Source organism: Mustelus asterias, chromosome 6 (genome assembly GCF_964213995.1).
Source record: "Mustelus asterias chromosome 6, sMusAst1.hap1.1, whole genome shotgun sequence".
NCBI lineage: Eukaryota > Metazoa > Chordata > Chondrichthyes > Carcharhiniformes > Triakidae > Mustelus > Mustelus asterias.
In genome coordinates this window covers 23,521,350-23,536,870 of record NC_135806.1, presented here as the reverse complement: position 1 = coordinate 23,536,870, position 15,521 = coordinate 23,521,350, and the positions used below count along the sequence as shown (strand labels likewise).

The 15,521-nt window shown below is 44.4% G+C and overlaps 1 protein-coding gene across 1 annotated transcript in view; it reads right to left on the bottom strand.

The window, feature by feature from the left end:
- The window catches only part of LOC144495272 (5,6-dihydroxyindole-2-carboxylic acid oxidase-like), a 33,676-nt gene extending 18,367 nt beyond the window's left edge, over nucleotides 1–15,309 (bottom strand). The window contains exons 1-3 of the mRNA XM_078215342.1: nucleotides 14,470–15,309; nucleotides 6,933–7,137; nucleotides 2,089–2,256 (exon numbers count right to left, since the gene is read on the bottom strand). Coding sequence (XP_078071468.1) covers nucleotides 2,089–2,256; nucleotides 6,933–7,137; nucleotides 14,470–15,153 — 1,057 coding nt within the window. The 5' untranslated portion in view covers nucleotides 15,154–15,309. The remainder of the gene's footprint in view (nucleotides 1–2,088; nucleotides 2,257–6,932; nucleotides 7,138–14,469) is intronic.
- Between the last annotated feature and the right edge of the window lie 212 nt (nucleotides 15,310–15,521).

Here is a 15,521-nt window from a genome sequence, read left to right as displayed (position 1 = left end):
GCAAAACGTGTATGGGTGCGCTGCAAAGAGGATTCCGGGCTCGGATCCGTATTACGCCCGGATCCCGCCCTTAGGCTCCGATTGGTAAAATCGGGCCCATCATGTTCACCATGACACCTTGTCACATTTCGCCTGAATGCTCACCTAACCCTGCCCTTCTATTTTGCTTCACCTGCTCACCCCATCCATCACATTTCTACTTTTCTTCAGCTCTGAATAAGAGTTTTGTAGACTCAAAGTAGATTCTGCCAGATCCAATGGGATTTTTTCAGCATTTTCAATTTTTATTTCAAGAGACTCATTGTTGTATACATTTCCCAAGGTTGTTATAACAGCTGAACTTATTAAACATACTTGAATGAGTTTCAAAAGGTCCAGAACAATTTATTTCAGCAGGGGACAGTATAGACATTTTGATTGAAAGTTTTAAGAGCTTATTAAAGGATTAGCTACCTTTAATGCAGTTAATGAATAGATTTTGTTTCACAACAGATTGAAGGGATTTACATTTTTTTTTTGAATGGGTTCCATTCAGGATTTTTTTCAATATCAGTTATGTGTATGAGGCAGATCCCCAATCAGAATTTTTCATCTCCATGTGGCTCCTGCGATCTGTCCATAGTGGATTCTGGACAAGTAGCTGCAAAGGGAAAAAGGAGTGTGGAGCGGGCATGGGTAATATGAGGAGACAAGGAGAAAGCATGGGGTATAGAGGTATGAAGGGACATGGAAAATGCAAGGGGGGCATGAGACATTAGAGGGTTGATGGTAGTTGAGGGGGTGTGAAGAATGAGGGTAAAGGATCTAACAACTTTCAATACAACCAGGTTGAAATATCAGAGAACTGAAGCAGACCTTCTAACCACCCCATCTCAGTACTCCCCTACATCTGTAGTTCTTGTTGCTTCCAGGATCAGCGAGCCTGACTCTTTCTCACCCCCACCTCCCTGGAACACAAATATGGTGGGTGGGGGCTTTTTAAATGATGATAGATCAGCCAGTTAACATTGCTGCCTCACAGCGTCAGGGACCTGGGTTCGATCCCCGGCTTGGGTCACTGTCTGTGTGGAGTTTGCAAATTCTCCCCGTGTCTACGTGGGTTTCCTCCGGGTGCTCCGGTTTTCTCCCACAGTCTGAAAGACACATTGGCTCGTTGCGTTGACCCGAACAGGCACCATAGTGTGACGATGAGGGGAATTTCACAGTAACTTCATGGCAGTGTTAATGTAAGCCTTACTTGTGACTAATAAATAAACTTTACTTTACAGATTGGGAAATTTCAAACAGAAGCTTACTGGCTCAGCCTTACCAACTCTTCAGCAAAATCGTCCCCGTACCTGTTTGAGACCCTGCTCTTTAACTTGCTCCCTAACTACTGACATTCTGACTGCAGGACCACAATTTGTTTCACTTCTATGTCATTGCTTACAACATACATATTAACCTCGGACCCTTCTCCCTGCAGAACACACACATCCATTCAGTGACAGCCTTTACTCTGATATTACAGACGCAACATAGTCTCACCATCAGTAGCTTCAAAAACCTCTGCCTATTCCCTTGTATCACCTATTACTCCAGCGATTATGCAGTTCGAGGTGTCCCCTTTTGCAGTCATTTGTCCCATGGTGCAACATTTTTGATTGCCTTTTGGAGGCACTTTCACCCTCACTGAGAACCAGTTTCTGAGTGCAACACTTCCAGTGAAGCCCTGCTGAGCTGCCCTCTTCCTCTCCTGCCAGATGGCTACCCACTTACTCCCCTGTATTCTCTGTGGAGGTGACCACCTCCTGGAACATATGCTCGCTAATATTTGCAGCCTCCTAAATGTCCTGCAAAGACTCCAGTTATTGCATGTTCAGAAACATTGAGCTGGAAAAGCTGGAGTATAAGGCACTCCTATACACGTGGTTGTCACACAAGACATGCTTAGGTTCTCTCAAAGCAGGGAATGGCCTCAGCTGTCCCAATGTTTTACTTAAAATGGGCTTGTTGTTGGAGGTCTCTCCTGTAAAAGTCACAAATTATTCTTCACCCAAGATATTTCACAATTGAATATCCAAATTTTATTTTTAAAAGCGTACTTGCCTTCCACTGTGTTTCGGAAACTTTCTGCTGAATTCGAGTAGAAAGGTGGTGTGTCATAAGCAGTTATGTCTAAACATTTCTCTACATCCTGGGCATCAGGGAGGCGCTGCACCATCGGTCTAGCAACATTGCCACCTGGATTTCGACGGATAGGACCACCCTCAGTGGCTGGAAACAACAATAGTGTGGAGTAATTAAGGCAGATTCTCACTTCATCACAGCAAGAGTTTCATTTCTGAACAAAGGGAAGATTTTAAATAGTGAGTTTGGCAGCTTGTCAAAGCCTATTCCGACGTCTACACTTTCCCCCCCGTCATTTTGATCCAATGTTGCAAAGTAAAAGATTTTAAATAAACAACAACTTATATAGACTCAGTTAGAAGTTTATAGGAGTAGAGCTGAAATAAGAAGGGGGAAATCACTTTGATAGGGTTGTATTATAGGCCCCCAAATAGTCAGCGGGAAATTGAGAAGCAAATATGTCAGGAGATTACAGATAGCTCCAAGAAAAATAGGGTGGTAATAGTCGGAGATTTTAACTTTCCAAACATTGACTGGGACAGCTATAGTATTAGAGGGTTGGATGGAGAGAAATTTGTTGAATATATTCAGGAGGAATTTCTCATTCAGTATGTGGATGGCCCGACTAGAGGGGGCAAAACTTGACCCCCTCTTGGGAAATAAGGAAGAGCAGGTGACAGAAGTGCTAGTGAGGGATCGCTTTGGGACCAGTGACCATAATTCTATTAGTTTTAAGATAGCTATGGAGAATGATAGGTCTGGTCCAAAAGTTAAAATTGTAAATTGGGATAAGGCCAATTTTGATGGTATCAGGTAGGAATTTTCAAAAGTTAACTGGGGGAGTCTGTGGGAAGGCAAAAGGATGTCTGCTAAGTGGGAGGCTTTCAAAAGTGTGTTAACAAGGGTTCAGGGTAAGCACATTCCTCTTAGAGTGACGGGCAAGGGTGGTAGAAGTAGAGAACCCTGGATGACTCGGGATATTGAGGCCCTGGTCAAGAAGAAGGAGGAGGCACGTGACATGCAAAGGCAGCTGGGATTAAGTGAATCCCTTGAAGGATATAGGGGGTGTAGGAGTAGAGTTAAGAGAGAAATCAGGGGGGCAAAAAGGGGACATGAGATTGTTTTGGCAGATAAGGCAAAGGAGAATCCAAAGAGTTTTTACAAATACATAAAGGGCAAAACAGCGACGAGGGAGTCGGGCATCTTAAGGATCAACAAGGTCATCTATGTGCAGATCCACAAGAGAGGGTGGGATCCTAAATGAATATTTCTCATTAGTATTTACTGTTGAGAAAAGCATGGATGTCAGGAAACTTAGGGAAATAAATAATGATGTCTTGAGGAACGTACATATTACAGAGAAGGAGGTGCTGGAAGTCTTAAAGCGCATCAAGGTAGATAAATCCCCAGGACCTGATGAAGTGTATCCCTGGACATTGTGGGAGGCTAGGGAGGAAATTGCGGGTCCCCTAGCCGAGATATTTGAATCATCAATAGTCAGGTGAGGTGCCTGAAGATTGGAGGGTGGCAAATGTTGTGCCTTGGTTTAAAAAGGGCTGCAGGGAAAAGCCTGGGAACTACAGGCCAGTAAGCCTCACATCTGTGCTGAGTAAGTTGTAGGAAGGTATTTTGAGAGACAAGATCTACAGGCATTTAGAGACGTAAGGACTGATTAGGGACAGTCAGCATGGCTTTGTGAGTGGAAAGTCATGTCTCACAAATTTGATTGAGTATTTTGAAGGGGTAACCAAGAAGGTAGATGAGGGCAGTGCAGTTGATGTTGTCTACATGGACTTTAGCAAGGCCTTTGACAAGGTACCGCATGGTAGGTTGTTGCATAAGGTTAAATATCACGGGATACAGGGTGAGGTAGCTAAATGGATACAAAATTGGCTTGATGACAGAAGCCAGAGGGTGGTTTTTCAAACTGGAGACCTGTGACCAGCGGTGTGCCTCAGGGATCAGTGCTGGGTCCACTGTTATTTGTCATTTATATTAATGATTTGGATGAGAATACAGGAGGCATGGTTAGTTAGTTTGCAGATGACACCAAGATTGGTGGCATAGTGGACAGTGAAGAAAGTTATCTCCGATTGCAATGGGATCTTGATTAATTAGGCCAGTGGGCTGATGAATGGCAGATGGAGTTTAATTTAGATAAATGTGAGGTGATGCATTTTGGTAGATTGAACCAGGACAATCAGTTAATAGTAGGGCATTGGGGAGAGTTACAGAACAAAGAGATCTAGGGTTCCATGTTCATATCTCTTTGAATGTGGAGTCACAGGTAGAGGTCTATAAAATAATGTGGGGCATAGATCAGCTAGATAGTCAACATCTTTTCCCAATGGTAGGGGAGTCTAAAACTAGAGGGCATAGGTTTAAGGTGAGAGGGGAGAGATACAAAAGGGCCCATCGGAGCAATTTTTTCACAGAGGGTGGTGAGTGTCTGGAACAAGCTGCCAGAGGTAGTAGCAGAGGCGGATACAATTCTGCCTTTTAAAAAGTGTTTAGACAGTTACATGGGTAAGATGGGTATAGAGAGATATGGGCTAAATGCGGGCAATTGGGACTAGTTTTAAAAAAAGGGCGGCATAGACAAGTTGGGCCAAAGGGCCTGTTTCCATGCTATAAACCTGACTATTTGTTGTAATAAAATAACTCAAGAGCCAGTGTCACCAAAAAAATTAACACTTAACCACAGAAGGAGATAGCAGCAAACAGACCAAGGATTCAGCCAAAGAGATCAGTGTGAGGAATATCCTGGAAGATAGATCACAATGTACAACACAATTCTTTGCAATTAAATTGTTTTGTAATAGATTGCATGATCTGAAACAAGAGTGTTTGGTTAAAAAGTCACTAGCAGATGAGGTTTCTGTACCATTTTCATGTAAATATACTGTGATGATCTTTCTATTTATGAATCCACATTTCCCTACTGGCTTTTAAGACACAAATATCATCACTTGCCTTCAGGGAGAGAAGTAAACTGGCCGTACACAGTCAGCAGTGGATAAATACAGCCCAAGGAGCAAGATCTGTAGCATTTACTTTTAGGAGGAGAGGCTGAAAAGTCTTGGGGAACCCCACTTTAAAAACAAACAAGCAGACAGGTTTAGTCATAAGAAAGTTGTAAGGTTATTGGCTTGTGATTATTGCTGCTGAGGGACCGAGTGTAAACAACTGGGAGTCTAGAAAATGTTCGAAGTATTAACTATTAGCAACAGGGAAGTAGCTGGTGAGTCATATCTTTTATTCTCAAGTAAGGTTTATTACCACTCGGAATGTATTTAGTGTTGGTATGGTTATCAGTATTAGTAAGGCTTAAGTTTTTAAAAAGTTTTAATGTTTATTTATTAGTGTCACAAGTAGCCTTACATTAATACTGCAATGAAGTTACTGTGAAAATCCCCTAGTCGCCTGTTCGGGTACACTGAGGGAGAATTTATCATGGCCAAAGCACCTAACCAGGATATCTTTCGGACTGTGGGAGGAAACCAGATCACCCAGAGGAAACCCACGCAGACATGGGAGAACGTGCAGACTCCACACAGACAGACAGTGACCCAAGACAGGAATCAAACCCAGGTCCCTGGCGCTGTGAGGCAGCAGTGCTAACAGCTGTGCCACTGTGCCACCCCTACTAATAGTAGTAAGTTTTGTAGCTTGAGTTCAGAGTTTTTCTGGTGTTGCAGACATGAGGCTGAGAGCCATGTGAATAGTACATTTATAGATGTGGTCACCCTGCAGTTTAAGCGTATGCAGGCAGAGATGGAATGAATGACCAGAGTGTAAAAAAAACAGGTAGGTAAGATCAGGAGTCCCCTGAGTGCATCCCACTCACCAGCCAATATTCAGTTCTGAATATTGATAAAAATGATGGAGAACTCAGCCAGAGTCAAGTCCATGGTGCCAAAATGGGCTGAGCTGTACAAGTAAGACTGCAAGAATCATTGTGATAGATTTGATCGTTCAGGGAATAGGCCATTCTGTGGCCACAGGTGTAAATCCAAGATGGTGTGTTGCCTCCTTGGTGCCAGGTTCAAGGATATCACAGAGTTGCTGCAGAAGACCGAGGCGGGAGAGCACCCAACCAGTGGTTATGTTCCACATCCAAACCAATGACATAGATAGAAAAAAAAGAGATGTGGTCATGCAGTCTTAAGGAGATAGGTAGAAGGTTTGCAAGCAGGATCTCCAAAGTAGTAATCCCCACGTTACTTTAGTGGAAGTGGGTACAGAAATAGGAGGACAAGACAGATGAATGTGTGACTGGAAAGATGTTACAGGTAGGAACATTTTAGATTCCTGGGACCGGCTCTGGCAGATATGGAACCTGTACAGACAAGAGAGTTTGCACCTGAACAAAGTTCCTTTCAAAACAAAGTTTTGCTAGAGCTGTTGGGGAGGGATTAAGCTAACAAGGATGTGGGAATCAAGAGATATCAGAAAGGAGTAGCAAAATGCCCAGGGAAGGACTTTAAAAATATACTTTTAATACACAGACTTTTTCCATTGGAAAAGTACTGTAATGCATATGAACAATTACAAAAGAATGGAAGGGTCAAGAACTAGAGGACACCAATTTATCATTGGCAAAAGAACCATTTTTTAAAAATGCAGCATATGTTAGAATCTGGAACTCACTGTCAGAGTGTGATGGTAGCAGATTTGATCACGCCTTTCAAAAGAAAATTGGATATGCACCTGAAGATAATAAAAAAATGACAGGCTACCAGAAAAGGACAAGACTACATATATATATATATTCATGTTTCATTTCGTACAATTTTCTCTTCATTGTATTTTAAATTTGTTACCATTGCAAATAGTTCCCAAGGTATCATAATCTTCCAAATTTTCACATAAGTTTCTCCACTGGGAAAAGATAGAATTAGGACTGATAAGCGTAGAGTCAAAATTGCTTCTGGCTCCCATTAGGTCATCAGTACAGATGTCACAGGTATTCCTTCCAGTGGCAAAATTCCAGTATGGGAGTGCAAAGGTGGGATCTTGCAGCATCTCCTATATTAATGAGGAAAAATAGATACTTGGCAAATGTGATATAAATGTATTACAGCCCCAAATGTTACGGTCACAGTCAAAACCCCCAACTTTCTGCAATGATGCAGTCAGTACCTTTTTGTTTTAAAGCAGACAAAATTAGTGACTCACTAAGAGAATAAAGTCACATTTTACACAGTTCTAAACAAGCAGAAGAAATTTCAGCATACACAAGTTAACAAAGCAAACTGTTATTACCCGTCTTATATTCTAACATCCAGAATTAGCACGAGACAAAAATGAATTAACAGGCAAACTGTGTCAAATACTAACGCAACTGGATGTTAAATTGCAGACATAAATCTGTTCATCAATCTCCCCAGATGTCAATGAGTCACAAAATTCTTCAAAGCCCGTCTTCCTCATGGGAATTTAAGCTTCTCTCTTTTAAGGATCTGGCCTCTGATTTCCCTCAACAGCAGCTCCTGTTCAGCCTAGAGGTTTTCCTGCTTCTCTTTTTGACTGCAAGCAATTGTTAGGCAATAGAACTCAATGCCCCAACTTTCCGAGACTGTGTACCACTGCATTTACAAGGCTGCAGCATCTAGTTACCAACATGATTCCAGCTTCCTTCCTTCTCTGACAAAAACTGCACTGCTTTACTTTTCCCAAAATGCCAGCTTCACAGAACTATCATGAGCCCAGGCTTCTTTGAGTTCCAGATCCTCAGAGCAAATGACAACACTTCAGCTGTACAAATCTAGTAACCGTCTGCTGCCTTTTCAGCTGTGGACTAATCCATGTCCTGTTAAATTTAACAGTAGTCTGCCGTGCTCAAAGGCTGAGTCTAATGTATTAACTTTTGTACATTCTGCACCTTAAAGGTTACAATTTCCATTCAACCAAAGATCACCCCTGCTTACAACCAGGGTTCCACACCAAACATTCCCTTAAAATGTGTTTACCTAAACTTTGATCAGGTAATACAGAACTAATTTAGAAGCCTTTAAAAGTTACCAGCAAGCAATTTTAGTATACAATTTCCAGCGAGATTACTTGCTCTGTGCAGGACATTCAAAATTATCTGAGTCAATTAAGACATGACAGCACAAATTGTCGACCAATTTTGACTTCCTCCCAGCATCAAAACCTTCCTCCTCCACACCTCTTCCCCCAACAAAACTAGCCAATGTTGTAACCTGTTCTCATCAATACAACAGATACTATTTCACTTTTGTAATTATATGGACACAACTCAAATGGAGACATTGCTGTTAATTTTGTTCTTTTCTAAAAAGTATAACCCTACCAGAAAAGGGTGACTGTGTTACCCTGCAATCTGCTTTGGAATCCAGAGTATCACACAATCTTTCAGTCATCATTACACTCAAAGTGATCAAGTAAAATCACCAGTCTGGAATTAATTCACACAGCATTCAAACAATATCAGCTGTGAACATCTATTTGTCTTCAAGCATTCGGTTAACACAATTGGTATTAAACGTACGTGGAATGATGCCAAAAGCAACTAGCTTCAAATGGCATATACCCAAGCTGTTTTAAATCTCTGCAATGTGCTTTAGGTGTAGGAATTAGCAATTCACATGGGCCTGCCTCTGGCCCTCTCCCAATTTCTGATGTTCTGGAAATGTACCCACCAAACGATTGACATAGCTTCAACTCTCCCCTACTACCCCCTCTGACTATCCAACATCCCTCACTCCATGCTGATTCCACTCCAGAACACCCCCCTGCACCCACCCCCCTCCCACCCAAACATGACTTCCCCTAACCTCGCATTTGGATGGTTTTGACTTTCTGTAGAACAAAAGCAGAAAAAGCTGGAAACACCCAGCAGGTGTGGCAGCATCTGTGTGGAGTGTTCAACATGCTTCTTCAGAATCATCCTGCTGAGCTTTTGCAGCATTCTATTTGGCATCCATAATATTTTGTCTTTATTTTCTCAAGTAGAAAACCCTCCCGCCCTGCTCAGCCCCACCCCCCCAGCAAACTAGGCCCCTGATCAACTCCCTCTCTCCCGCCCCTAAACCCTGATCAACATTGCCCCACCCATTAGGGAGATAAAGATCTACTCCAATTCTGCAAGGCCCAAATGAGACTTTGAGTGTCTTTGTTCATGTGGTTTATAAATGCTAGAATATGCTAGGGAACTCGTACCCATTCAAGATGAAGCACAAGTTCACTGAAAAACTACAAAACTATTAGTGTTATAATGATTTGGTGATTGCACTAATCAGTGATTTACACAGTGGTGTTCTGCTATCTCAGCCCGATTATGTCCATAAATTACTTCACTACATTCCAAGTGACTTCATGTGATAGAATCCAAATCAATCCTAACACTACATTGTCCAATCACCACCAAGTTATGCATACGTCATAGCACATGACTACCTGTGGTTAATCCCACCCACTCTTCTGTCCTGCTTGCTGTTCAAGTTTCTTTTAACCCCTTCACTCACCCCCAACACCATTCTAGGTCAGGAGGCGGATGTGACATTTAGTGGGATCTCAGAGATGGTAAGTTTTGATTGTGAATATAGGGAGACATGAGGGGATGGTGAAAGAGACAGGACAAGGTGAGGCAGGGGAAGAATGCGAGTGCACAAGATTTGGGCCTGGGGAGAGAGCAAGACTTGAGGAGAGTGGGCAGAGACTGGAGGGGGGGGGGGGGGGGGGGGGCAGTGTGGAAGGAGATGGGCTTCAGCAGTGGGGGGGGCGGGGGGGCGGGGGGGGGGGGGGGGGGGGGGTAGGAAACAGGCAGGAATGAGGCCACCCACAGCTTGAAGCTGGGGTTTTGTAGGCCCAAGACTTGAAGCGGGTGTTGGAGTTTGGCCCCAAGACTGGGGTGGGATTTGGCACACAGTCCCATCTAAGTACATTTTTGGCAGGCCCAAAGGTGAGGGGGTTGTGTGCACAGCAACACTGTGGATTTTAGACATGCAGTGGGTGGTATATTTTTTCATTCACATCAGGTTTTTTATTTCTACTTTTTTTCCTGATCTTTCCCTTTCCAGGCATAAATCTTACTGGTGTCTCCGTTTTCCTGGACAATGGCATGGATGCTGGGCCCACTCTGGGCTATGGAAACTGCTCCCAGCTATTCAAGAGCGCCTCATGATGGAGGATGGTGAGCTGCAGGTAATGGAGGATGATATGGGACTTGTTCCAGGCCACAGTGTCCGCCAGCTCCTGGATCTCAGTGATCAGGTACTCAAGAACAGTCGCCAAGTAGACAGTGGCCGTTATAAAGGGCTGTTCCATATACCAATTAACAGAAACAGCTTTTCTTTATACAACTGATACAAAACTTCATTCATCTTATCCACCACTAACAATCTCCCTCTTATCTCATTTGCTCCAAGGAGAACAAGCCCAGGTTCTGTAATCATACTTTGTTTTACAAATCCACCACCCATAGAACTATTCTGGTAAATTTCCTCTGCATCCTCTCAAAAGATCTTCACATCTTTGCTGAAGTGTGGTGACCAGAACTGTGTATAATACTCTAGACTGTCCTCACCCAAGCTTTATAAATGGTTCAGCACAACTTTGCTCCCTTTGTATCGAATGTCTCTATTTCTGAAACCCAAAATATCCAATTAATCCTGTTACCTTCAAAGATCTTTGTACAGGAACACCCTGGTCCTTCTGTTTCTGCACTCTTCCATAAGTCAATATTGCCTCTTCCTATTCTTTCTGCAAAGATGCTTTACCACACACTTGTCTGGATTAAATTCTCTGTTATTTTTCTGGTCACTCCGTTAGCCCATGTATTCGGCCCTGGTAACATTGTCTGGTATCATCCTCACTGTCTGCCACATCTCTTGGTATCATCAGTAAATTTTGAAATACTGTGTACTCTTAATATTCACCTGCTCCTAACACTTGGTCATCCAGGGCACAATGGTCTGGATCATTAGGGGCGGCACAGTGGCACATGGTGAGTACTGTTGCCTCAGCGCCAGAGACCTGAGTTTGATTCCTGACTTGGGTCACTGTCTGTGCAGAGTCTGCATGTTCTTCCCGTGTCTATGGGGGTTTCCTCCGAGTGCTCTGGCTTCCTCCCACAGTCCAAAAGACATGATGGTTAGGTGCATTGGCCATGCTAAATTCTCCCGCAGTCTACCCGAACAGGAGCCGTAGTGTGGCAACTAGGGGATTTTCACAGTAACTTCATTGCAGTGTTAGTGTAAGCCTACTTGTGACCCCAATAAATAAACTTTAAAAACTCCACCATCCTCTTGTCCGAAAAACAACCAATTGCCACTAGTCTGTCCTTAAGCCAATTTATAAAATCCAAACTGACACTGACTCTTCTATTACACAAGCCTCTATTTTAGTAACCAGCCTTTTATATGGTACTTTCTCAAATGCTTTCTTAAAATCCATCTATCACATTCCCTTCAACAACTTTCTCTGTTCAACAACCTTACTATGGTGTCTTGTCCTTTTAAGGCGTGATCTTCTGAAAGGGTCACAACATGACCCGGGTTGACCAATCAGGAATCAAGTTGGGGCTTCACTCCAACTTGTCCGGGCTTGTCCTAGCAGTTAGAGCCAGGAGGCATGATTGTAAACATTGAACCTGCATTGCTCTGCATCTATAAAAGGGAATTACTGCAGTGCTGGAATCTGAAACAAAAACGGAAAATGCTGGAAAATCTCAGCAGATCTGACAGCATCTGTGGAGAGAGAACAGAGCTAATCTTCGTGTCTGTATGACTGTTTGTCAGAACGCTGAGTGCCCCGACTGTGATGTGTAGAAATTTCTTCTCGCAGAGGGTGGTGAATCTCTGGAGTTCTCTGACCCAAAGTTTTCACATGTACGCTGAAAACACCCAGCTTTACCTTTCACCACCTCCCTGTTATTCAATTATCAGATATCTAATTTGCTCCAATTAGATACTGGGAAGACTGAAGCCACTGTTTTTGGGGGGTGGGGGTGGACGCTGGCTGCTAGCACTGCTTCTGATGCAGTGGCGGGATGTGCACAGCTCGAGTCCCCAGGTGAGGCAGTGGGCAGTGTCTGCACCTCGCCAAGCGCCCTCACCCTGAGCTGGTAATAGCTCTGTTCCCTACCTACCAAGTCCATTCCTTTCTCTGCCAATGGTCTGAGAATAAACCAGTCTGGTGGTAAATATGATTTCATACTTGGCCCATTAGATGAATTTCCAAATCTTTATTTGCACCATCACCAAGATCACCTTTTGCCTATTTTCATCTGCATAACAACACTCGAGTTAATCTCTGTCTTAGAACATCTGCTGCTTTTGTTAGGTCTCGTCTAACTGTTTCAACATTCTCCTCGTCTCCCACATTCTACTCTCTGTAATCCTGAAGTATTCCAAAGCTCTGTGTCCAGGTCTTAAATCACACCAAGTCCTGATTCCCCATCACCGCTGTGTTCACTGATCTTTAGTGGCTCCCAGTCAAACAACATCTTAATTTTAAAATTCTCATCCCTCCACCACCCACACTTTACCAGCTCTGTAATCTCCTCCAACTCTACAACCCTCTTGAAATATCTGCACTCATCTCATTCTACACTCTTGAATATCTTATTTTAACCATTCCACCATGGGTGCAGAACAAAGAACAGGCCTTTCGGCCCTCCAAGCCCACACCGCTCCCTGGTCCAAACTAGACCATTCTTTTGTATCCCTCCATTCCCATTCCGTTCATATGGCTGTCTAGATAAGTCTTAAACGTTCCCAGTGTGTCCGCCTCCACCACCTTGCCCGGCAGCGCATTCCAGGCTCCCACCACCCTCTGCGTAAAATACGTCCTTCTGATATCCGTGTTAAACCTCCCCCCCCCCCCTCACCTTGAACCTATGACCCCTCGTGAACGTCACCACCGACCTGGGAAAAAGCTTCCCACCGTTCACCCTATCTATGCCTTTCATAATTTTATACACCTCTATTAGGTCACCCCTCATCCTCCGTCTTTCCAGTGAGAACAACCCCAGTTTACCCAATCTCTCCTCATAACTAAGCCCTTCCATACCAGGCAACATCCTGGTAAACCTCCTCTGCACTCTCTCTAAAGCCTCCACATCCTTCTGGTAGTGTGGTGACCAGAACTGGGCGCAGTATTCCAAATGCGGTCGAACCAACGTTCTATACAACTGCAACATCAGACTCAGACTCCAACTTTTATACTCTATGCCCCATCCTATAAAGGCAAGCATGCCACATGCCTTATTCACTACCTTCTCCACCTGTGACGTCACTTTCAAGCATCTGTGGACTTGCACACCCAGGTCCCTCTGCGTATCTACACCCTTTATGGTTCTGCCATTTATTGTATAGCTCCCCCCCACGTTAGTTCTACCAAAATGCATCACTTCACATTTATCTGGATTGAACTCCATCTGCCATTTCTTTGCCCAAATTTTCAGCCTATCTATATCCTTCTGTAGCCTCTGACAATGTTCCTCACTATCTGCAAGTCCAGCCATTTTCGTGTCATCCGCAAACTTACTGATCACCCCAGTTACACCTTCTTTCAGATCGTTTATATAAATCACAAACAGCAGAGGTCCCAATACAGAGCCCTGCGGAACACCACTCGTCACAGGCATCCAGCTGGAAAAAGACCCTTCCACTACCACCCTCTGTCTTCTGTGACCAAGCCAGTTCTCCACCCATCTAGCCACCTCTCCCTTTATCCCATGAGATCCAACCTTTTGCACCAACCTACCATGAGGGACTTTGTCAAAGGCTTTACTAAAGTCCATATAGACGACATCCACGGCCCTTCCCTCATCAACCATTCTCGTCACTTCTTCAAAAAAGTAGTCTTGGTTACCCAGGACCTAATGGAATTCCCTCACTACATCTCTCCTGTGCCTTCCCTGTTTAAAATAGTCTTAAAACCTTGACCAGGCTTTTGATCCTAATATTCTTTTATGTGCTTTGGTGTCAGATTTTGTTTAGAATGCTCCTGTGTAGCACCTTTGGATATTATAGACAGTTATAAAGAAACTGAATATCAAATCCCTTATGACTTATGGAATTAGGACATTGATTGTAGGTACTCTGTGCCAATTTAAATGCACTGACATCTGATCTAATGACAAAATGGGCCCCTCAAGAAGTTAACATATCTTAAAAACACTTACTGAGAACATACTTAAAGACTTACTGAGAAACAATTTCTTACATTTAGTAACATTGTATTACATACCCCTAACTCGATACATGTTGAAATGCCCCTAACTTGATACATTTTTAAAAAGTTTATTAGTCACAAGTAGGCTTATATTCCCACTGCACCATACCCGGCCTGTTCGGCTACACTGAAATGGGTGAAGGATGATGCCCTTACCTGGATGTCCCGTTCCAGCTGCAACAGGTGGTAGCGGTGCCAGGTGAGGAAAGCGGGTCCCTCATGAGAGAAGTCGATGCCACTGAAGGTCCTGCCTCCCCCCAGGTAGGTCTTACTCACCGAGTAGTAGTGAGTCCAGACGAACAGGTTGTAAATGGAGATGTTCTGGAACTGGGGACTCCGGCCGTCCGGCCCGGTGATGTTGGGGAGGTGGCGAGTGGCCACCACCAGCCGGGGGTGTGGAGTGACCTTGGCGAGGTGGAGTGCCCGGAGCAGGCGCTGCCTCTCCCGGGGGCTCAGGCTGTGTGCGTCCCGGCGCTGCAGCCGCAGCGGCTGCTGGCACTCCGCTCCGCCCCAGCCCCAGCGGCAGCCGCCGCAGTTGTAGCCGCCGAAATTGGCGGCGCAGCGGCAGCTGCGGTTGAAGAAGCGCAGGGGCCAGCCCTCCCGCTCGTCCAGCCCATCGTGCGGGTACTGCGGGCCGTGGCGAGCCGGGTCAGCCCGCAGGTCGGCACAACTACCCCGGCCAAGGCTGGAGCCGCAGCGGTCGCTAGGATCGGCGGTGAGAGCAGGGCAGCATTCCCCACTCTGCAACACCTCTAACTGCACACATTCCCTGGGGAACTGGGCATGAATCCTCACTGTGCAAAGCACACTGAGATAGGTGAGAAATCCCGCTGAATTCATCTTTAAAAAAACACCCTCAGCCCTAACTTTTTCCCAACTTCACTAATCCTACTTAATCAAGAGGCTGAGCAGTGCAAAACAAAAAAGTTTAATTATTCATCCAACAGAACTGGTAGCGTTTCCAGCTAATCCTTTCCACAATCCCCTTAAATACCCAATTATCCCTAGGGTAGGGTCTGGTGCTCATCTCGTGATAATTTTTGTTGGCAAGTATACCTTCAGGTTAACGATGAAACGGAAAGTTGCTGGGAGATCTTGAAGCGAGGTTGGTGTACAAAGCCTTCATGCATCGTCCTGCCAAGCCATAAACAGCTGAAGTATGAATAAAGAGAGGCACGAGTTTCATTCCAGGATCTAAACTGCCACTG